The 23,410-nt window shown below is 33.4% G+C and overlaps 1 protein-coding gene and 1 long non-coding RNA gene across 2 annotated transcripts in view; one reads left to right on the top strand and one right to left on the bottom strand.

Moving 5' to 3' along the window:
* Window positions 1-23,410, top strand: part of LOC125057703 (neuropeptide SIFamide receptor-like) — a 103,844-nt gene that overhangs the window by 46,405 nt on the left and 34,029 nt on the right. Inside the window, exon 2 of the mRNA XM_047661529.1 lies at window positions 7,699-7,798. Within this exon, the coding sequence (XP_047517485.1) occupies window positions 7,699-7,798 (100 nt within the window). The remainder of the gene's footprint in view (window positions 1-7,698; window positions 7,799-23,410) is intronic.
* LOC125057705 lies at window positions 14,171-15,469 on the bottom strand. The gene is made up of 2 exons (XR_007118249.1): window positions 15,401-15,469; window positions 14,171-14,443 (listed from the first exon to the last, which is right to left on the bottom strand). It is a non-coding gene; the product is annotated as an uncharacterized LOC125057705 (long non-coding RNA).

Consider the following 23,410-nt stretch of genomic DNA (forward strand, 5'->3'; position numbering starts at 1 on the left):
ACGTGTGGCACTCGGGGACTGCCGCGGTAAAGCTATTGCATAATTATTATTTTTTCAATTTATGCAAGTATAGTTATTTATTTATGCAGTATTTTTTTTCTTTGATATTTATTCAAGTTTTTTCTTTGATAAATTAATTCAATCTACCACTGTACCAGACTCAGACTAACTCGCCTGTATATTCTGTCTCACTCTAACGCGCACTAGCTGCATCGATCTCGTCAGAGAGATGTGAATACGCAGTATGCGTTCTGTCCCGCTCTAACGCGCACGTTTTTTTTTCGTTACGGAATTTCTGGATTCGGTCTCCACGCTCCAGGCCCGCGATAGAAGCTATGCAATAGCTTAAAAAATCTTATACTTTATAGCCATCAACTTTGTAACGATCTTCGTAAGAAGAATTTCCGAAATATGTTCAGTATTTTATGAGCGGACCAATATAACGATTTTTTCTTATAATATAAAAAAAAAAACAGTGTGGCGTTACAATCCTTGGTGTTGGTCTCTCATTAAATAATAGTAAATGATCAGCCTTCCTGACATACGCCGTCCATTTTTGCCGGCCAGCCACTTTCCCTTGTTTTCCATTACAACCGAGTGTCGAATATGCTTATAGAAAGAAAAAATATTGAAGCGTAGCGGTGATTTGTACGCACAACCTAATGGTTGAGGGCCTATTAGTATACATAATAATAAAAGAAATATAATTTATTTTATTTATTTATTAATACTTCGCTGCATTAACATTATAAAAATTGAACATAATTAAATGATTTCTTCCAGGCAACCACTGTGAAAAAAAATGTATTAAATTAGGTAAGGCAAAAAGTGCTAAAATACAAAATACATATAGTTATTAAGACAAAACTAAACAGGAACAAAAAAAAAGAATACATAAAAAATAAAAAGTGCACATGAATCACGATCATTTTAGTTCTATAATTAGTGAAGACATTGAATAACAAATTTATTTAATAAAAGGTATTTACACCTAAATATTTATATATTATGTATAATATAACATAATGTTTGAAGGTTTGTGTGTGTTTGTGTTTTTTGTTTGTGTTTATTCTTTTTTTATTATCTATAAACTCTGGTTTTGATTTTTAATTTTTTGTCTCTTTTATCATCTATTCAGGATAAGCCCTATTCAATATATTAAGAGAAATCAGAAAGTTTTTGTGCTTGACTTGCTTTTAAACGAAATTATGAGATTCTCAGGTAACTTAAGAAATCAAATGCCAAACTTTTCTAGTACATTTTAGTATAGAATCACCTCGTCAGCTCTTTTAGCTTTCTTGTATAACTTTCTATAGTTCTGAAAACGTAAACACATTTTCTAACAATGTTACTCTATATATCTATTTGTGTATATTGTTTATAATAAAGGCAGCAAATTGATTTTCGTCTAAATAACTTACTTTTTTAAAGAATTGTAAAAGGAATTACTTGAGCTGTGAGTTGTTATTTTGTTTATTTTATTTTTTAAACATTTATAAAAACCATAAAGTTTGTTTTGATGGTGAGCATTGTATATTATTTTGGTCACGGCTTATATCCTTAAAGATAATCTTTTGTAAGGTTTATTTTTAAAGATCAAACATTGTGTAAAAAAGGCAATAACCATATTATGCTTATTTGATTAACAGGAATACTACGCACAAATTAACAGTATTTCATAATGTCCAAAATGTTACGCGGAACTCTAAAACCTACAAGCCCGTCGTATCCATAAAGTTAAAGCGCTTCGGGGCATTACATCCTCTCAAATTGAAGTAGGTCAAATGTCTAGATTGCCTCGTACAAACTCGCACCACCTTTAGGATTATAAAGTAAGAGATATAAGACCAAATAGGGACCTATTTTTCTTAAAGACTTTTGCTTTTCTGATTTGCACGGTCTGGTTAAGGTTTCATCATAATATGTGCTATCACCTGAATGTTAACTATATTGTATCAATGTAAAATTAATCTAGTAATAGATTTATGTGCGTATCACTGCATTATAAAAGCATTGGACTGCCTCATTTCTGAATCTCTTTGATGCCTTAACAGCAGCCCTTTGGGCTCTTTATAATTTCCACTTCGCTGAAGGTAGCTACTGCACTTCTCTACTACTGAGAGCTCACACAAAATACATATGCTAAGACATAACATTTATTACTAACAAAAACACTACATACTTAAGACTTACTGCTACATTCTTAGGACTTAGGGTACTTCAAGAAAGATGCGTACCGATTCCTAAAATCTCGCGAGCCCTCTGCGCGAACATCAGATGAGCCTCCGTTTACTTCTGTCCAGTCTGTTTACCTCTTATTCTTAAAAAACAAAAGAAGTAAAGTATTAGAGGCCCTTCAATGTTTACTATTCGGACTTCTAATAAACTAACGAATACTACGGTATTACCTAAAGTAGTATTTACTAAACCATAGACAACGTATAAATTTATCATAAAACAGCTATGTAGTTACACTAACTAGAGTAGCTATTAAGAAGAGTGTGACCAATAAAGTGACCCACACTAAATGATTTAGAGTTCAAAGCTCAAGTCTGACTTATCATATTTATAGAACTAAATTTCTGAGAATTAGTAACATATTAGGTTGACTTACAGTCCCCAGTGCACTATGATGTCAGCATTTCATCGGGATTTTCTTAAAGTAGACGTCTGCAAACTTATTTATTACATACATTTAACTTTGGGTTCTCGAATAAATGTGACATATTCGTTTGAAATTGACTCAGTGTTGAGTGGAATATTAAACATTTATTGGGGTTATTTTTGGGATTTTTATTGATGGTCAAGTCTGTCAGTCAAATATGATTTTATATGTTGTATTTAGTTTAGGTAAATGAAATTTTACATTAAGAACCTTTAAATATCGTTACTTTTTACAGTAAGAGATATTGAATTTTTTACTATCTGTATCTGTTTAACTATCTGTTGTGGTCTTTGGCAGAATAACCAGCGCTGTAGAACAGTCTGCTCCTCAGCATTATACTGAGCCAGGGCCAATTACAAGCACACACACATTACACAATTAAAACGTACATTGTTTTTTAAAAGAAAAAAATTGTTATCTGAAAGGTGTGTGTGTGTGTTTTAATAAAGGCAGGATTATATTATTATATTATATGTCGCAGATAAAAAACTGGGCCTGAAAAAAACGGCGCCACAGAGCATGTAAATTGTAAACGCAGCCATAGTCAATTGCTATTAATTATTAACAGGCACTGTTTATTACAACTAAGAATTTCTTTTTGAAAATGAATAAATTATCCGAAAGAGCAGGACTTTTTCTTCTTCTACCACATCTACTTTTTAATGTAGTATTGGTGATTCACCTCTTATAAAATTAAATTAAACAGACAAATAATAAAATATCTTATGCAATCACAATCTCGGGAATCGCAATAGCAAGAATTCAATATGTGAATACTGAGCGACAAACGCAGCCTCCAGCGTCTGTCAATCGGTACAAGATTAATACCAACCTTCGAAGTCTTCGAACCAATATATTCCAGAGAAAATATTGAATCGCAGAAACAATGCTACAAACAAATTGTTTTGACTTCAATTCACGAGTTTTTCGGTTAGTACTAGACAAATATTTCTGGTTTATTCAGTATTCAAAATAGCCTTTATTCATTTAGGTAACACGATGCACACTGTATGAAAGTTATTAAAAAACAAATCAAGGGCGTCGTGCAGAGAAGGACTGGCAATAAATTTAATCTCGTTTGTACGAAATGTTTAAATTAACAATGCCCCCCTTTTGAACTTAATAATATAATCTTTATATATATAATTCTCTCAAACGACTGGACCGATTTTGATGAAATTTTTTGTGTGTGTTCAAGGGGATCTGGGAATGGTTTAGATTCACAAATCAGCCCGCCAGATGGCGCTGCAGTCGGTACTTTCATACTTTGCTTTACTAATTGCTTGAAATATCATGCAGGACAACGTCTGTCGGGTCCACTAGTCTATATATAAAAGTTAATCCCTATTTCCCTTGGTCACAGCATTACGCGTGAAAGGCTGGGCCGATTTTGCTAATTCTTTTTTGTCGTGTTTTTTGTTGTCAGGAGAAGGTTCTTATGAAAGAAAAAAAACAGAAGATTGTGCGGAAAATTAGAAAATTTAAGAATACTTAACCATTACAATAAGTAATTCTGACTTTTGTTACGATAGCAAATTTTTTTTAAACCTTATGGCGTTTGATATGTTGTATATCATAAAGCATAAGAATAATAAACACTTTGTTTCTGAAATATTTTTTTAGTTAATTATACCAATTTTAAATCAATATTCATAGTTACGACAGGACAACGGGTTAATATATTATAATGACACATAAACCATTGTGTTTAATTTCTTGTATAAATGTAGTCCCATAACACAAAGGACAGATTCATAGAGACTATCTCTGTTTCATATATGTGTAAAATTATATTTCCTTTAAAGAACTAAGTGATCAGTCTTTTCATTGTAACCAGACTTACCAGTTTCCTCGCGATGTTTTCCTTCGCCATACGAGTTGTTGCGCATAAAGAAAAGAAATTGCTAGTTGCTCAACCACTTGGGTAATTTGTTCGAAAATAATACATAAGTAAATCTGAAATAGGAACGCGAATGCTGTAATAATTTATTACGTTGTGTTAACCGTAAGCTTTTGTTTGAAGTTGAGATTGTATTTAACTTATAAGGGGTAATATTTGAATGCGACCTTGCGTTATGAATTAATATATACGGCCTGCTTTGTATGCTTATACGATTATACAGCTTGTAACCCTCTGAGTTCCAGCAAAGTTAAAGTAAGATTAGTTAGATTAGATTAAGATTTAATTCCTGCTTAAGGCATATAGTTTGTTTATAATCTTAGGGAAATATATTGTCTTATACAAAATATTAAACAAATATATATTTATTTCATATTCCAAAACAATTCGCTAATGAGGTGCTGGGTCAACCCGGGATTTTTTCAAAACATTGAAATTTTGTATTTTCAATATATGGCGAGGAGGCCGATGGCTGGCCATGCGTCATACTCGTGAACGGGTGCCACTTGTGGTGACTGGTCGGACTTGAATTCGTGTATGCGGTGATGTTAGTTATTTCGACTATGTATCTGCGTGTTGCTCCCACGAGACTGTAAGTGCGTGCTTTTATTTCAACATGCCTACTGCTGATAGAGAAAAACTATTATTTACTTAAGATGTCATGTCTAACATGGTGTTATGGTTGCAGTTCCTTACAAACTATGTATAAAACAAAAAAACATGCCAGTTCTTCTGCTCTGTTCTACGCCCTTGATTTGATAACTAGCAGTAAATGTAAAATTAGAAGCATTTAATATGTATTTCCTTATTTTTGACGTTCATTAGTGTACATTGTGTTACCTATAATATAAATAATTTTAATTTGATTTAAAAAAAAAAAAACATAGTGTGGTAAATTGGTATTTTCTCGATCTCACTTGATGCTAGGCCCGCTCGACTCATGAGGGTTAAACCAAAACAGTGAGGTAAGGCAAAGGAGGCTGGATCTAATTGCCTAAAATTTATCAATAAAACAAATGCCAACTAAGGCTAACATAAATTATTGGTTTAATACTCTTTTCACAATCTGTGGGAACTAGAGGTTGTTCTACCATTCTATTTTACGTATAGCCGTTCATTATGCACGAGTTCCGATCCCTTTAGGATATGGAACGTCGAATGTCGGTTTTTGAGGGAATTTTAATGAATCAAAGAGTAAAGGATGCGGGAAATTGAAAGAACAACACGAGTGGAAGAACTTCCCGTTATAACCTTTGTACTTTGTTAATATCAAGAAAAAATATAATCGTTTAACAATATTTAATATGGTGCCACCTCCCATTTGATACTGCGGTTCTAATTTCGATTTCAGTGAATTACTTTTAACATTTGGAAGGTAGGGAACTAATGATCGCTGACCGTCCTGTTGCCTATCAAGAAATTCGTATTCCTTGGAGACTTGTGAGATTTTATTAATTTGTCACAGTTTTATATAAGAAACCAATGCAAAAGGGTTATTGTAATGGAATATAAAACTAATAAGGTGACATCTAATAATAATATATTTAACATCGTCGCACGTACACATATTTCAAGAGATTAGAAACTATTATTTTATTAGAAAAATATATTTTATTTATTAAGATATACTTCTATAGCTATCTATTATTTACTAATAGTTATATATATTTAAAAGAAGTGAAAGAAACGCAAATGTCGCGCCGCCGCAGCCTTTAAACCGCATGTATATATGTATAGTCATGCTTCACATAGAACTGCAATACAAATATTACTTCAAAATTTTTTTGAAATAATATATATGTTAACGTAAAATTGTAAACACCGTTAGATTGTAATCTATCTCGCGAGATTATAAACTGTCGAAAGATTGTGAACCTCAACGAACTGCTTACAATTTAACGTATTATTATTCGGTAGATTGTACTACACTAACTTAGTTATCATTCAAACTTCTTTGGTCAATTACAGATTAATTTTACTTCCCAACAATTTCATATAACTACCGAATAATACTACGTTAAATTGTAAGCAGTTCGTTGAGGTTCACAATCTTTCGACAGTTTACAATCTCGCGAGATAGATTACAATCTAACGGTGTTTACAATTTTACGGTGACATATATACTGCAGATAAAATTTAATCTAGGGTTCAAAAGGTTCCTCAGGTTAAAAGGGTTCCTCTTTTAGAAAATGTTTAGTCCCCAACCAATTAGGAGATCCAAATAAAATTTAAAACTAAGATCCGGAAAATGTATATTTAATTGCATTCAGTCATTTCTGTATTGTAATGGGGCAAGGCCAGAGAGAGGGATGGAGTTATGGGTGCATCTGTGGGTGCGAGTGAGAAACGCGGGTCACAGGTACAGTGGCCTGACCTAGTTTCCGTTGTAAATATTGATTTGTTGACCTCCTTCTACCTGTTGCTTTGCCCAACCCAAGGCTGTATGCAGGATTACACTTGGGCTCTTAATAAATGATTCACTTCTAAGGGGCTGAAGTGCCTTTATGTAAGCCTCTTTGAGACTTAAAATATTTCTACGTTAATTAGGACTTTCCTTTGTTCAGAGTATATCTTTATTTCTTTCAATGCCTTATTGGTAGATTAAAGATTCTTATACAGACAAGAACCGTAAATATTATAGCAAATACTAAATAGTTTATATGTTAATAATTGTTAAATTCATAACTTTTCTCGTAAAACACCGTTACTGTAACACGTTGTTACAAATTATATGCAACGAATTATGCATATGATGTGATACATTACATTACATACATTAGTTTATACAGGTTTAAACACACGTTTTTGAAAACGAATAAGAGAACTTTAGATAATGATAATTATATTACTAGCTGACCCGACGGACGTTGTCTTGCCATAAAATGATTATTACACTATTAACAATGGGGCCTGGTTGTAGCAAGTGAAAATTAAGTGTTACATGTATTGTTATTGCCAAATCATATAAAATGTCTTAAAAAAATTGGGTGGCCCCCTTCGGGTTTTAATGTTGGGAAAAGAAAACGTCTATTTTGCCTTGCATTTACGTGTATTTATTACACATTTATTCCTTTTTTGACCTATGTAAATTTAAAGTTTTTAACGAAATATTTAAGGATGTTTTCTGTTTCAGCTTGGGTTCTGGGCTGGCTTATGTGCAAGACAGTTCCATACGTGCAGGGATTATCAGTCGCCGCCTCCGTCTACAGTCTTGTTGCGGTCTCACTCGACAGGTATGTACCTTGCTATAGCGCTTTGAAAGAAGAAATTATCGACGACACTATATTATATAAAAACTCTATGTTTCAATCGGCATTCTACCGCAGTGAGCTAAAACAAACCAAAATTCATTTACAATAACGCTTTTGCGAATTATAAAGTATTTTTGTTTTTAGGCATATTACATGTTTACATAAATTAAAAGTTGGAATAAGAAAAAGTGATAATATATTTTTAAAATTATTTCTGTCTTCGTTATTATTTCTCAACATTTATGTTATTGTTTCCCTTTCTAATAAGTACAGTTATGAAGATTGTATAGGCCCTGTTTATCTAATTTCCTTAAAAAAATTATTTTCATTTTTCTAAGAAAATTATTATTTGTCGCGTTAAAGTGCAAGATATATATTTTTAATGTTACTAACCGTAACCCCTTAACCATAGACTATTATAATAACGTTAAAAATACTCTTTCCCTTTATATGTACTATAATGTCACGCACACAACTGACCCTTGCACTTACCTAATATGGAAATAGGATTGAAGGTCTATCTATTTCAATACCCACTCAATTTAGCGTGTAATCCAATAAATAGCGGAGTCAATTGCAAGGAAAGTGTGACCTTGTTGTGCGTCGGACAGCAAACTTGACCCAAATGCGGTCCCATATCCCTTATGCTAATGGCTAAAGTTCTTGAGCGCGCGTTAAATTGTCTAAAAAGGTTTTAGCGAAAGGGTTTGACGACTTTTTAGAAACGGAATTAAAAACAATAAATGTTTTTATATAATTCAATAAATAACACTGAACATAAGGCATACGTACAAATGTATTAAAATAATAACCCGCTATTTTATTTTATAGTCTAAAATAACAGAGGACATACTGGCGCGGAAGAAAACTGCAAAACTGTAAATTCAAACACAACAATTATTTTTTATCTCCCTTTTACGCATTAAAGATGGCATTACGAAATAAAGGACTAACATATTTCTTCGTTTGCTATTCTAGCTCGGCTCTTTTTCTTATTTTAAGTAATTAAAGATGAAATTATATATTTTGATTGGTTGATTACATCTGCTTTAACAACCGGTTTCGTTCACATTATAACACTTAAAATATTAAAATTCGCGGTTATCAGATGATGTAAAAATATCATTAATTACGAATTTCAAACTTCAGATAAAACTTTATTAATAAATTTAAAAGCAAGAGGCTTTTAAAAATTGTAGCCTAAATCTCTTTTCTGAACATTTTAATCACTTTTAAACTCGAAACTTTGTAAAACTTTTGGTACCGGAAACTTGACGTAAGCTTACCTGTCCCATAATTTCATGCCCCCACCTTGACCTGGCTTATGGGCCTTATTATAATGAGCTGGTATTATGCCCCAAATTCCATCGATGGCCTTGCGTGCCAAAAATTTATCAATGCAATGGAAATTCGCGAGCCCCGAGAGGAAACTTGAATTTTGCTATTCGGAAATACAATATGGTAATGAAGAATGATATTACGTGAATTGCAGGAATGCTAATCATTCGTTGGCGTTATGATAGAACTGTATCATTGTAATGTTACACAACACCTCACGTCACTTCACAAATGTTCCTACATAGTAATAAAAATAAATAAAAGTACCTAAACCCTTAACGCTGGCATAATTCTGCTGTATTGCGATACTTATTCGTTAAGCGAGGAAAGCACCAGCTATGAGGTCACCGGTACTGTCTACAAGGCGCCAACTTAAATCTTTAATTAGCGCCTGTGAACCCCACGTTGGAGGAAAGACTTTTATATTTCAACCGTCTATTATTTTCCACATAAAGTGTGCGTTGGCCGGGAAACGAACCCGGATTAACTGTTTGGAAGGCAACTATGCTATGTATGAAGTCCTATTATCTGTCAACGATCATTGTCCCTTCATCCTTATATGCACAACATGTGTTTTTAACATTGCATATTTGTTGATTTTTGGGCCTAAGATATGTCATGTTTCTTTTCAATCGTATTTAAGCTTTTTTGATGAAAAATCTATTTAGTTTTTTACTTGATTTTCGTAATTAATATTCGTATTATAAAAATTAATTATATTGTAATAATTTCATAATAGCTGCTACTATAGCTTTTACAGAAATTAGCAAGGAACATAATAATTCAATTGTTTTTTATTAATTTCAACATAGCAACCCCGTAGCGAGTTCCTAGTTTATTATTCCCATTGTAATGTTGACTGAAATCGTTTATTTAGTCCAAGATTATATTAGTAGGATTTATTTTTATAACAGAGTATAAAATTAACACGAATTAATTATACAAATTAATATGGAAATAATTATAACGTTTAAAATTCACGAGTGGCGCTGTAAAATATAATCCTTATCTTTTTGGCGATAAATATTCAAAATGAGATTGAGGGATTATTTTTAAGCATTGCAACACAGCTTGAATAATGTATTTTTTACAATATTGCAGTATTTCATACTTTAAGTGAGGTTTGGTACAAAATGCAGGCGTAATGCAGATATTAGTAGTTTTAATTATTACAAGAAAGATTACATAACAATTATATGGGAATTTGATTTAAATCATTTCTTGTTGCCACCTTTATTTAATGGTATCTCCTAGTCAATACAACTTAGGCTACTTGAAGAAAAGCCATTTCGTGAGCCAAGTACGAACAACTGTCATGCATCTGCAGGGTTAATTTCACTGGTCATTCTTTGAAATATTGAGTACAATTCTGAACCGCATCTGAGATGCGATTGTAGAATATTTGGTTGGTTTTCTCATGAAGTCTGCCTTTACCTACCAAGGTTGCGTTGCATGATTAAGCCACCAGGCAATAGCAATTTTTTTTAAAAGCACAATAATATATAGCTCACCTAATAAGTGATACTGCTGCCCATGGGCACTCCCAATTCTGGAGGGTTCGTCCGATCTTTCAAAAATTCTTGTTTCCTACTTTAGCCTATTCGTATAGCATATTCGCAATTTCCCATATAGGTTATGTACAAAAAAATTGCCGCTTGCAGCTCATCGTTATACCACCAGCATGCACTAGAGATTTTCCCTATTTGCCGACGTGACGAGAATTAATTTATCCGAGTGAAAATACGTTTGCATTCGAGCTAAATTCCGTACCTACGTTGTTTATAGAGTCTAGTGGATATTCTATAAAAATACAATTCGAAATTGAAACTGGAATGAATGTTGCGCTATTGTTAAATACTATATATTATATATCATAGATAATCTAATAATATTTTTTTTTTCTTTTTGGACAATTCACACCAATTGACCTAGTCCCATGCTAAGCTGGTGAAGCTTGTGTTATGAATACTAGGCAACGGATATACATACATAGTATAGATAGATAGATATATAAATACATATTTAAACACCCAAGACCTAAGCACAACACCAAATGCTCATCACATCGATGTTTGTCTCAGCCGGGGATCGAACCCGGGACCCATGGATTCGCAGTCAGGGGTACTAACCACTAGACCAATGAGCCGGCCGAATAATATATTAACTGTAATTTATAATATAGTTATTATTTAATATAGTCTGTTATTTTAAGTGCTATGTACAACCCATAGATCCTATAATAACGAACGATAATTTTAAATAGGATTGATTTATGAATAAGATCTACCTAGTCTAGGAAGAGTAAATTTATTTTAATTTTGTCAACCATATTAGCAAAAGATATTTGCAACCATTGTGAAAAATATATCTTTCACGCTGCGTATAATTGCTTCTTATAAAAAATCAATTAACAAAGAGAATCGAGATTGTTATATTACAATGGTATTATTGTACGTTAATTGAATAAGTGAAGGGGAAAATAACCGTTATTTTCGTTAAAGTTTTTACAGGGATTAAAAATTTTTATATGAATTTCCATAATGGAAAATATTAGGTTCGTGAACGTTTGTCAAGTAACAGATTTAGTAGTTACATAAGGCGTTCCAAGAAAATTTGTTAACTATTTTTTAATTTGTTAAATAAATTTATGTGTTATGTAGATTCTGCGTTCTTATTTGTTGTATTATACGTTACACTAATGTCAAAGGCTTGTAACCAAAAGAGTGTAAAGGTTTCATGCCAGTTCTTTTCGTCCTCTCTACGCCCTTTAAGAACTGATAGTAAATGTAAATTCAGACCCTTCAAATTTATTTAATATTTCATCATAAGTGTACCTACCTACCTATATACCTCCAAGCTCCAATATTCAAGCTTAGGAACCAAAAAGACGAACAGTACCACTAGGCACAAATATCTGAACACTGATTAGTTCTTCTTAGATAGCGAAAAGGACATCTACATTACTATACAATTACGTGACTTTAATTCAGTAACCCCAAGCTTTAAGTCAACAATTCGGCAACTGCCATGTTTGAGAGTGCGACTCACGTAAGTAATTAATCTCGGTTTTATGAGCTTTTCCACACGACAACTACATATTATGATATTCATTTAACATGCAGTTAGTGCATATTGTTTGTTTTAATGTGATGAACACGTTTCATATTTGTCTTTACATTAAATTTTCTAATATATAGGAGTAATGAAGTTCTTGTCTCTAATACAAATCATTTCTTTTTGACTATTATCACTTTAAAATGTACGAATTGAATTCCAGCCCCTTGTGGTCTGTGTGATCAATTCTACTACACTATACTAACGCGCAGTGGCGTAACTATACTATCTGGGGCTCGTGGCAAATTCTTTAGATGGGGCCCTATCTGTAAAAATCGTCACGTTGTACTCAGTTTAATTTTAATAAACTTTGAGATTTTCAGAGTACATACTCAATTACACGTTGTATATGATCCACTAATGGCCATAGGCCTCCTCTCTTAGGCGAGAGGGAATGGTATGTAGTCCCTACGCTAGCCCAATGGTTATTGGAGACTTCACATTGATCCATAGAACATATCTCTTGGTCAGGGGCCCTCTTGGGTCGGGGGCCCGTGGCATTTTGCCAGCCCCGCCACCCTATTGTTACGCCACTGCTAACGCGCTCCACCACTTTATGGAATCTGCATCCATTCTAGATATTTCCAAACCGTAACGACTTAGGAGTTATCAAAAAAAAAGCCAGGACCAGAAATGCCAAAAATGTACTTGGAAGCCCGGCGTTGCAGGTATGAGCGACAGTAAGTACTTAACTCTAAGTGATCTGCCTGCTGGTTTTCCTCCTGTACCATAAAAAACATATCATCTAGTAAACATAGGCTTTACACTGTAAAGTTTCTATAAACAAAAGTTCGTTGAGTTTACTTAGTATAATTTAATTATTCTTAGTAAATTACAGATTGTTTTACTTTAATTAAATGTAAGGCGTATGCAAATTTTCTTACGTAATGTAGGGAATCATAGCAGTTCTCAAGGCGAAACGCATTTGTAAAATGGATTCCTAAGTTCCAATCCTGGGCAAGGTTACGGTGGTCCCTTATTTCCCTAAAAAGGTCGGAACGAGGCACTTTGTGCAGGGAAATTCAATTTTCCGAAAACCAAGGTCGCGATATTGTGAGAATTCCGCATTGTGAGCGTAATCCGAGTTTTATTTGAAATTGATTGAATATTTATTTAGCAGCCTTGAGTATTTAGCTTAGCAATGAATATGAATAACGCTTTAATTTAGACGTCTTTATATCGTGTCGACTTTTGTCTATGTTAGTCGCACTATACTATGAGTTTTTACATATAAGAGTGGATATATTATTAGATCCTGTGTTCTCATCAAATATATAGTAAAAAGAATCAACAGAATAGTACCGCAGGACTAACCATTTTGTAAAAAATAAAAATAAATAGTCAGTGCCACTGCAACGATTTCTGTATGTTTCATGATTATTTGTCTATTTAGTAGGCAGGTGATCAGCCTCTTGTGCCTGACACACGCCGTCGGCAAGGGTCTAAGGCAAGTCGGTTTACTCACGATGTTTTCCTTCACCGTTCGAGCGAATGTTAAATGCGCACATAAAAAGAAAGTCCATTGGTGCAGAGTCGGGGATCGCACCAACGACCTCAGGGATGAGAGTAGCACTCTAAAGCCACTAGGCCAACACTGCTCTGACATCAAGGACAGTATAAAACTGTGGCCATATATGGAAAAGGGATCATTAATGTTATTACCAAAATTGCTGTAACTGTTCATCTGCAACTACCGGATGACCAGAGCCGATAAAAGCCGACGGCAAGTGTCAGGCATAGGAAGCTGATCAGCTACTTGCCTATTAGATTGACAAACGATCATGAAACGGATACAGAAATCTGAGGCCCAGACCTAAATAGGTTGTGGCGCCACTGAGTTTATTTGATGTGTTTATGCTGGACCCTTAAACAACATTAATTACGTAATGATAAAGACAGAAATATATAAAATAATTTATTTTATTAATGGTGGAGAAGGATCGGTGAATGGTGTTTAACAATGGGGACCACTGGTGCAGCGTGAACCACTGGCGCGTGAACCAATGGTGCGTGTACCAACGGGGCGTGGACGATGGGTCTGTGGTGAACCACTGCGGAGTGCACCGATGCCACTGGAACCACCGGGGCCACGTGATGAACCACTGGGTGAGCAACAGGGACGATTGGAGCAATCACCCCCGCGCTTGCTACGGCTACCAGAGCGAACAGAACTACCTGAAATATTATTTACATATATTAAAGATGTTTTATCAATATTATAACTAAGGAAAATCTAATATATAAAATTCTCGTGTCGCGGTGTTTGTGTTTATTTCCTCCGAAACGGCTCGACCGATTATCATGAAATTTTGTGTGCATATTGGGTATGTCTGACAATCGGACAACATCTATTTTTTATCCCCCTAAATGTTAAGGGTAGTCCACCCCTAAATATATATTTTTTATTTTAAGATATTTTTTTCTGTTTTTATTTTTTTATGATACAGCATTAATAAATACATACAACCGCTAACTTTCACCCTTCTACAATCAACCCCTATTTTTTTATTATAAATGATATACATGGCAAAACGACGTTTGCCCGGTCAGCTAGTAAGGTATAAATTCATTACTTGGAATTAATAAAATAATTTCTAATAATAACGGTATTCAAACAATGATTTAAACCCAATATTTAAATAGATAAACAATCGAATTTGGTTTACATAAATCAAACAAAAACCTAATTAGTTTTAAGAGTCAAGATATTTTCTATATTATGAAAATAATGCTCATACTGCAATTACCTTTAGTAAAATAAATATTTATATAAAAAAATAAAAGAGATTAATTAGATAAGATTTACTAATATTTATGATATCATATTCTGTAAATAATGGCTTAGTGGTTAGTGCCCATGTATAGTCCTAGTCCTGGATTCAATTTCCAGTGAAACAGTAACTGGCAAAACTACTAAACTTAACGGTTCAGTTGCAGCAAGCTGATCACAGATTATGGAACTTACAATCTCAAAACTAATAACTCCTATTGTTATTAATACCTTAAAAGTAACGCAAACGGTTTTGATAAATAAACATAGAAATCTCCATAACCTTTGACACAGTAACATTTTATTATTAGTAAATAATGAATATCGTTTAATTTACATTAAGATATATAATAAGATCTTACCAGCTTGATCATTGTGCTATTGTATCAATGTGACTGTGTCTAACAAACTGCCGTAGTCCTTATATATCCTTACCTTCGTTGAGAAATCTGCGTCTAAGTACAATCGCTTGATACAGGATGTTGTTTGAATTCCACGAGCTATCTTAAATATGTACAAATGATTAAGTAGGAAAATTCCAAATTTAAAAGCTACTGACTACGAAAAATATGTATTAAAAAAAAACAAATAATCTTTTTCTTTTACGCAGCTTTTGACACATTCGAATTTTAAAAGCTACTGACGAATAACTTGTATAAAAAACATATTGTTTTTCATTTATGAAACTTTTCATGCAGAAATAAGGCTCGGGGCCTAATAAAATATGAAAATAGAACGAAAAAATATGAAAGCTCAGTTGGAGGCAACTATGAACGTAATCCATCAAAGGCCGAAGAAGCCTGAATATTTAGATATCAAATACAACCATCGGAATTTTGATAAGACCTTTCACATGGCGAAGAAATCACTCTTGTTAGGTATACAATATTTTTTACATCGACATATATAAAATATTTACTTTAACATTTATATGAAAAGCTAGCGTTTACTTATTTTATTTAAATAATATATTATATTTTAATGTCCACTATTTCAAGCTAATTACTAATCTATTTTTGATCCAAAATTGTTCTCCGTTATAAGTTTTTTGACAATTTTCATATAAATTTTCATAAAATAAACAAATCAACACAAAGGCTTAGTATTATTTTATCTAATATACCATAGATTAATACCATAGAATAATTTCGACGAAATTCTTAAAAAATACGCGTGTACAACTTGATCTATTAACAACAATATATTAACATCCTGTAAATAAGTACAATAAAGATTTAGTTCGCAAGATCACGACACATTTACAGAAAATTAATTGTATCCGATAGCTTCGTTAAGGTTAACGGTCTAATTCTTGCAATTTATATATATATTATAATATACTATGCAATATAGAATGCAAAGGTAACTCATAGATGAACAATCTTTATCACCACCTACTGGCGGGCCTCCGTGGTAGCCAAGTACGCGATATCAGAAGATACTCTGACAATTTTTTGGCTCTAAGAAAATTGGTTCGAAATAACCTGTGGTCCAAATAGTCCTATGTTCGTTCACAAATTAACAATTGTAACAACATTTATTTCGGCTTGATAGAAGACTGCTACTTAACAATATCGATGAAGTAGATGGTAACAACGGCTTTTACATAATAATGAAAGGGTATATACATAAATAAGGACAGTGTTGGCCTAGTGGCTTCAGCGTGCAAGTCTCATCCCTGAGGTCGTAGGATCGACCCCGACTATGCACCAATGGACTTTCTTTCTATGTGCGCATTTAACATTTGCTCGTATGGTGAAGGAAAACATCGTGAGGAAACCGACTTGCCTTACCCAAAAAGTTGACAGCGTGTGTCAGGCACAGAAGGCTGATCACCTATTGCCTATTAAATTGACAAATGATAATGAAACACATATAGAAATCTGAGGCCCAGACCTAAAAAGGTTTTATTGCCACTGATTTATTTTATTGTATAATACGTAAGCGCACTCTAGTACACAAACTCATCACAATATAAGGCATTGAGGAAGCTATGTATCGGATATTTTGCATCGACTCATTAATTGCTTTTCCTCATTACAACTCAGGTCATTGTTTTTCTGATTACACTTTTATTTACATAAACTGAATCAATAGCGCTTGCGTCGTTTAATTATAAAAAAATAGCAAGGTTATTACGACAATATCATTAACTACCTATGCCATTCGGATTTGTGGTCGATATTTTGAAGATGTCTCACTGTCTTTTGTCTCATTCACGTTGAGATTTAAAAATAAAAGTCAGTTTGTTGTCTTTTGTTTCCTATATTTTGTTTATAGAACAAGAGTTTTTTAATTGAATGTTTCCGAAATTTTAAGAGGTTTTTGCTATTTAAACAATAACTTTTAATTTGAAAACAAGAAAATCGAATTTAGTAGTTGAGATATAATATTCATTTTAATTAAAATAAGCTGTTTTTATAAATAAACACATATTATGAGCGATATTATAAAATTAAACAAAACAAACATGAATACTGGAAGGGATCTATGAAAACATAGCGGTTTCCGGTCTCTCAAATATGCTTTCATTAATTTATGTTATATATTAGACGCAAATATTTATTTTATGTTTACTGCGAAACAGTATGAAAATACTACGTTTTTAGGTAAATAAATACTTATTAGGTACAATTATATACAAATAATGTACAAATAATGACAAAGAATTAGTCTAGCAATTCAAAGAGGGAACGCTGCCAGTATCTTCGGAACCTTGCCTAAAGGGACTCCTTTTAATGATATATTTTAGTTTATGTTAAGTTTAGTTATTTATTTCAATGTATATTATTTTATTATTAGTTTTATATATTATGATACTATATAGATATTAATTTTATATTATATATATAAAATATCTCGACTGGTAATCTGGCCTATTGACTCGTTATTAGTTCTTTACTGTTATCTACGATCTAAGTGGCTACACAAAGTGACACTAGCAAAATGAAATTGGATGCAAATGAAAGACGAACGAACATCTGTTGTTTAAAAAGAAAAATCCGTCGGTGAACAGGCGTGATTTAACGAACAGAGAACAATTTACGCTGCGAAAACCGCTGTGTGAGTTCGAAAAGTGAGTTATAGAATCGCAGAGCAGAATGGTTATAAGTAACAAATATTTTCATATTTGGGACCTCCTTTAAACCTTTTTAAGTTTGGTGTAGTGCACTTTTTGTTCTGCCTTGCGATTCTGTAAATCACTTTAACCAATAAACTACAATCTCCCTCCTTATCAGAATGCCAAATCGTGAAATGAATGCTTTACGACTGATTTGAGCGCGACCGCCGTGAAAACCGCTGTGTGAGTTCGAAAAGTGAGTTACAGAATCGCAAAGCTGTAAAATCGAGTTCGAAAATTAAAATTATATATTTAAATTTTAATAAAGAGCAGACTTAAGAATTAAGAGTCATTATGAGATCGGAAAACCAAAGGATTTCTCTCTAAGCGCCATTAAGTGTGGCTTCTGCGTTCATAGTAAAAGTCGTCTTGAAGAAATCAACATATCTTAGATCCAAAACGAACCGACGACATTTTTAATGTATATATACAATGTAAGCATTTACCCGACATATTAATATAAATATTAATAAGCTTCAGATCGCCACTGGAAGATTTCTGCAGTATGATAGTGAAATGCGTCACTCACTGTAACAAGAGCGTAGCGGAGGCGAGACGACGGGCCCCCACTCGCCTATGAATATAAAATAGGCATAGTAATATATTTATATATATATATTATATATTAGGATATTTTTTTTATGTAATAGGAGGCAAACGGGCAGGAGGCTCACCTGATGTTAGGTGATACCGCCGCCCATGGACACTCACAATGCCAGGAGGCTCGCAAGTGCGTTGTCGAACCTAAGTCGAACTGGTTCGGAAATACTTCTGTGGGCAGCTGGTTCCACATAGTGGTGGTGGCGGCAAAAACTGCCTTAGAAAATGCTCAGTTGTGGAACGACGGACGTCGAGGTGATACGGATGGTATTTTGTATTTTGCCTTGACGTCCGATGATGAAACTCAGGATATTTCTGAATTTATATATTTGTACAAAATATGTGTATAAAATAAGGTCCCGCACCACAAGATAAATGGATATTGTTATTGTTATTATAAAAAAAAATATTTATAATGTAATGAAGGTTGATCACATACTTATGTATAAAATAAAATTATCAAAGAAACATATTCATTGTAAGGTCAACCGCCATATATGGTTGTAGCGCCACTGGATTATTTTTTTATAATTTGTATTAATGTGTCATATATTATGATGCTGGATAAGTATATTGTTTTTAAAACTGGCTTGCAAAAGTAGACCAGTGCAGATAACCTTTAAAATAAATAAAAAGTGAAAAAAATAATAGTAGGATGAAACCTATTGGAAAGGGAGGATAATATTAGAAAAATTAAAGGAAAAATAATTTACGGGCGATCTGAGGTCGGGAAGGGGCAGGGGGGGGGAGTTTTAAGTTTTTTTTAGTTTGCAGTAACGCCCAGACCCGTCATCCCCTTCCCTACTTCTCTATGAAATACGAAAATTTTAGTTGGTTTTTTGAATTTTTCACATAAATTTTGAGGTTATGTGATAAATGTGTGAATACAAAAGTTTTAGATCTTTTTATTACCTACAACTTTGCCATTTAACTTTCTTCGATAGAACTTTTAGTTTTACCGGAAATCGAGATAAACCGTTTTTTACCCTTAAAACTCCCCCCTTCCCGACCTCAAATCGCCCGTAAATTATTTTCCTTTAATTTGTATAATATTCTCCTCCTTTTCCAATAGGTTTCATTCTATTATTATTTTTTTAGGTTTCAAAAATTATCGGCACTGGTCTAAATGTAGCCTTAATGTTAAATAATAATTGACTCCCGATTGTCAAAAATGTATTTGAGTCTCGACTTTGAATCTAAATCTAACCTCTAATGACTTGTGTTACTATCTTAACTTGGCAATTTAAGTTATTAAGTTATATTTTCATTTACTTCGATCAGGGTTTAATGCCCGGAAAACAATTACAAGATTATCTAGATTAAGTTCGAACTAGCTTATGCTCGGAGTCGATAATAGTTTCAGCTTAACGTTGTAACATCGTATTTTTTCTTTTTTTTAATGTTGCTGGAAAAAACATTTTAATAAACTAAATTATTTTATATAAGTACCTGACACACGTCGTGTGTGGATCTAAGACATGCCGAATTCCCTACAATGTATGATTATAAGTTAACTTAAAATTAAAAATCCATCGGTTCATCGGCACACCTTGTGCCTCGAATCACAAGTCGAACGTACAACGGTTGCGAGTCGCAGGATTAAACTAAGCCAAACACTACATGAAAACGGAAACTACTGATAATCAATTGGGAAGTAAAACTTAAAACAATAACTTGGAGATCATCAAAGGTAGTTAAGTTTATCGTATCCCAGTTCGAAGCCTTCCTAATTCCGTGCCACTTTGCACAGCCGCTATCTGCTGAACGAACTTAGCAATTACCATCTCATTTAGTATTCACAGTCGCTAGTCAGTAATTAAATTGAAAAGCCAGTCATTATAGATATTGGGCGTCTAATTGATCGGGTCAATGACCGTTGGCTTTGTTATTGTTAGGTGCGGGTAAGTGTATGACGACGCGGCTAGTAATTGGATGGGGGGATACAAATTTATTTTTTTAAATATCGGTAACCAAAATGAGAACGTGTATGTTAATGTTTATAAAAGTTATCTCACTTATATGTATTGTTTATAATTTTAATAAATAATAAGTTAATAATAATTCTCCAAATATGATTAGTACTGATATGTTTACTGACGAGTAGCTCGAAACAATGACCCTTTTAAGGGATCTAAACCAATTATAGCTAAATTAGGCTTGTTTAAGATAATTGTAAGCTGCGAAAGCGAATAACATAAAGGCGATTTTTAAAGTCACACATTTAATACTTCAGTTACAAGTTTCATTACAATCGGAAATAGAAGAGCTCGTCTACTTTAAATAGATTTTTCTTGAACAACTTGAATTAAATTTTAAACTTTAAATGAAGGTTGAATGGATTTCGAATCACAACAAATGCAGTATGGACCCAATGCAGCCTAACTTTTCATTTGTTTAGTTACGTAACTGCTCCAACTGTGCTTTTGAGAAATGGGGCAATAATGGAACATTTTGGTACAAATGATGTTAATCTATTAGTACAACCCTATATGGGCTTTGGTTTCAGAATGAATTTGTCCTTTCTTTTATAGACAAGTAACCTGTCGATTTGTGAGTAAGACATACCCGTAACGATGTTTGCCTTCACATTACTAGCAAATTTTAATTTCGCACATAGATATGCAAAGCCAGGACTTACTTACAATCTAAGGGTTGTGAAATGCAAGCTGGAAACGCTGGGATATCTTACACAAACTTAAAAAAGTATACGTGTACTAACGTATTTGCTTTGCGTAAACTTGTGCAAGTAGCTAAACCTTTTTGACGTGACAACGTCTTATAAATCGATGGAGCCGGCTGCACGCACGAAAAAACATGACTCATGCGGCGTTACCTCGCTCTGAGGCGTTCCATTTAAAATTGACATAATTGTATTTATGCGTACAAATAAATGTAACTTGATCAATTCAATTGTGATTTCCATTCACCTCCTTCTCTATATCCATACAAAATACCTATCAAACTTTTTTTTTTTAAATGCAACCACCATCCCATCAATTTTTTTTTATGACGTTGACAACCGATTTTTTTATATAACATATGGGCAGGAGGCTCATCTGATGTTAGGTGATACCCATGGACACATTGCCCGAAGCCTCGCAAGTGCGTTGCCGATATTTTAAGAATTGGTACGCTCTTTTTTTGAAGGACCCTAAGTCGAATTGGTTCGGAAATTATTCAGTGGGCAGCTGGTTCCACATATGTGGTGCGCGGCAAAAATAACCTTAAGACGCTGTTGTGGAAAGATGTACTTACCATGCTTCTTCTAATAGTGTGTGTGGTATTTTAAGTAAGTGTTTAACATAGCTAAGAACATTTGATTTAGTAAATCACATTGGCGGATATTATAAACATGAAACACAATCCAAATGAGACCATTAAGTAATTATAACTAATCCACCTTCACTTTCTAAAGGTTATCGATTACGGGGTCAATATGTGGAGGTTGTATTACCGTGTACTGATATTCTTTCGTTAATACTTCTAAAAAATATTTTTATATCACACATAATAAAGGCAACCCATGAGCAACCCATGCATATATGACAATTTATTTAACGAATAAATCCCATCAGAACTGCTGTTCTTTTATCTCTGTGCTAAAACTCGATAATGGCTGGACCTATTTGGCTAATTATGATCGTGTAATATTTGTCGAAGTTCTGGGAAGATATAAAAGGTGGAAAACAAATTGTGATGAAAAATACTAAGAAGGACAATTGAATTTTCCAATAAAAACTGTTCCTAGCTAAAAATATATAATGTATTTTTAGAAATAAAAAATTGTCACTTGGTTGGCATATATTTGCCTTGAGTATGAGGTCCGATCTCTTTGGTCTGTTTTAAAAATGTTATATTAAGTTTTGACATAAATATATGTAGATCATACGAAGTTAACCGGGTCTTTTTATGTAATAAAAATACGAGTTATGTAGCCTTAGGCGCTATTAGTGTGCCTTGTTCCAAACAGTATATGTGAAATGGTATTAGAGCAGATTCCACTAATTTATTTTCTAATATAAATTATCCAAAAAATCCTATCAAAAATAAATGTTTAAAAATTGACTTTGCCCCCTTAGATTTAAGTTGTCAATATGCGTAAGAATTTATGAATTCGTGAGCTAATTAATAAAATAAAAATTATATCGTTTTTCTTAAGTGTCAAATAGGTAATTTAAATTAATTGAGTTACATAAAAATATTAAGGAGGAAAATTGTGTGTTAAGAATGCCGCTTTCTTTCCAAAAACATTAGTAATCAACCATAATATTAGAGATCTAGAACTATACTGTTTTACTCAAATATACAGTTTAAAATTTTCTTAACCTACATAGTAACAACACAAATAATTAATAAAAAGAAATTTAAAAAGTTTGGTCCCTGTGGCAATGTACCTTTAACGCTGGCAGCATTTCCTCGCTGTATTGCGATACTTATTCTCTGAGCGAGGAAAGCACCAGCTCTGGGGTCACCGGTACTATCTACCAGGCGCCAATCTTAATCATTAATGAGTGCCTGTGCATTTGAACCCCACGGCCCAAGAGTTTCTACCCCAAAAGATAGTTGGAGGAAGGTCTCTTATATTTTGCAACCCCGTGTGTAATCCTGGGCACGCAGTTGCTCCAGCGGGGGAACAGGGGTTCATGCGTCG

This window comes from Pieris napi, chromosome 17 (genome assembly GCF_905475465.1).
Source record: "Pieris napi chromosome 17, ilPieNapi1.2, whole genome shotgun sequence".
Taxonomy (NCBI): domain Eukaryota; kingdom Metazoa; phylum Arthropoda; class Insecta; order Lepidoptera; family Pieridae; genus Pieris; species Pieris napi.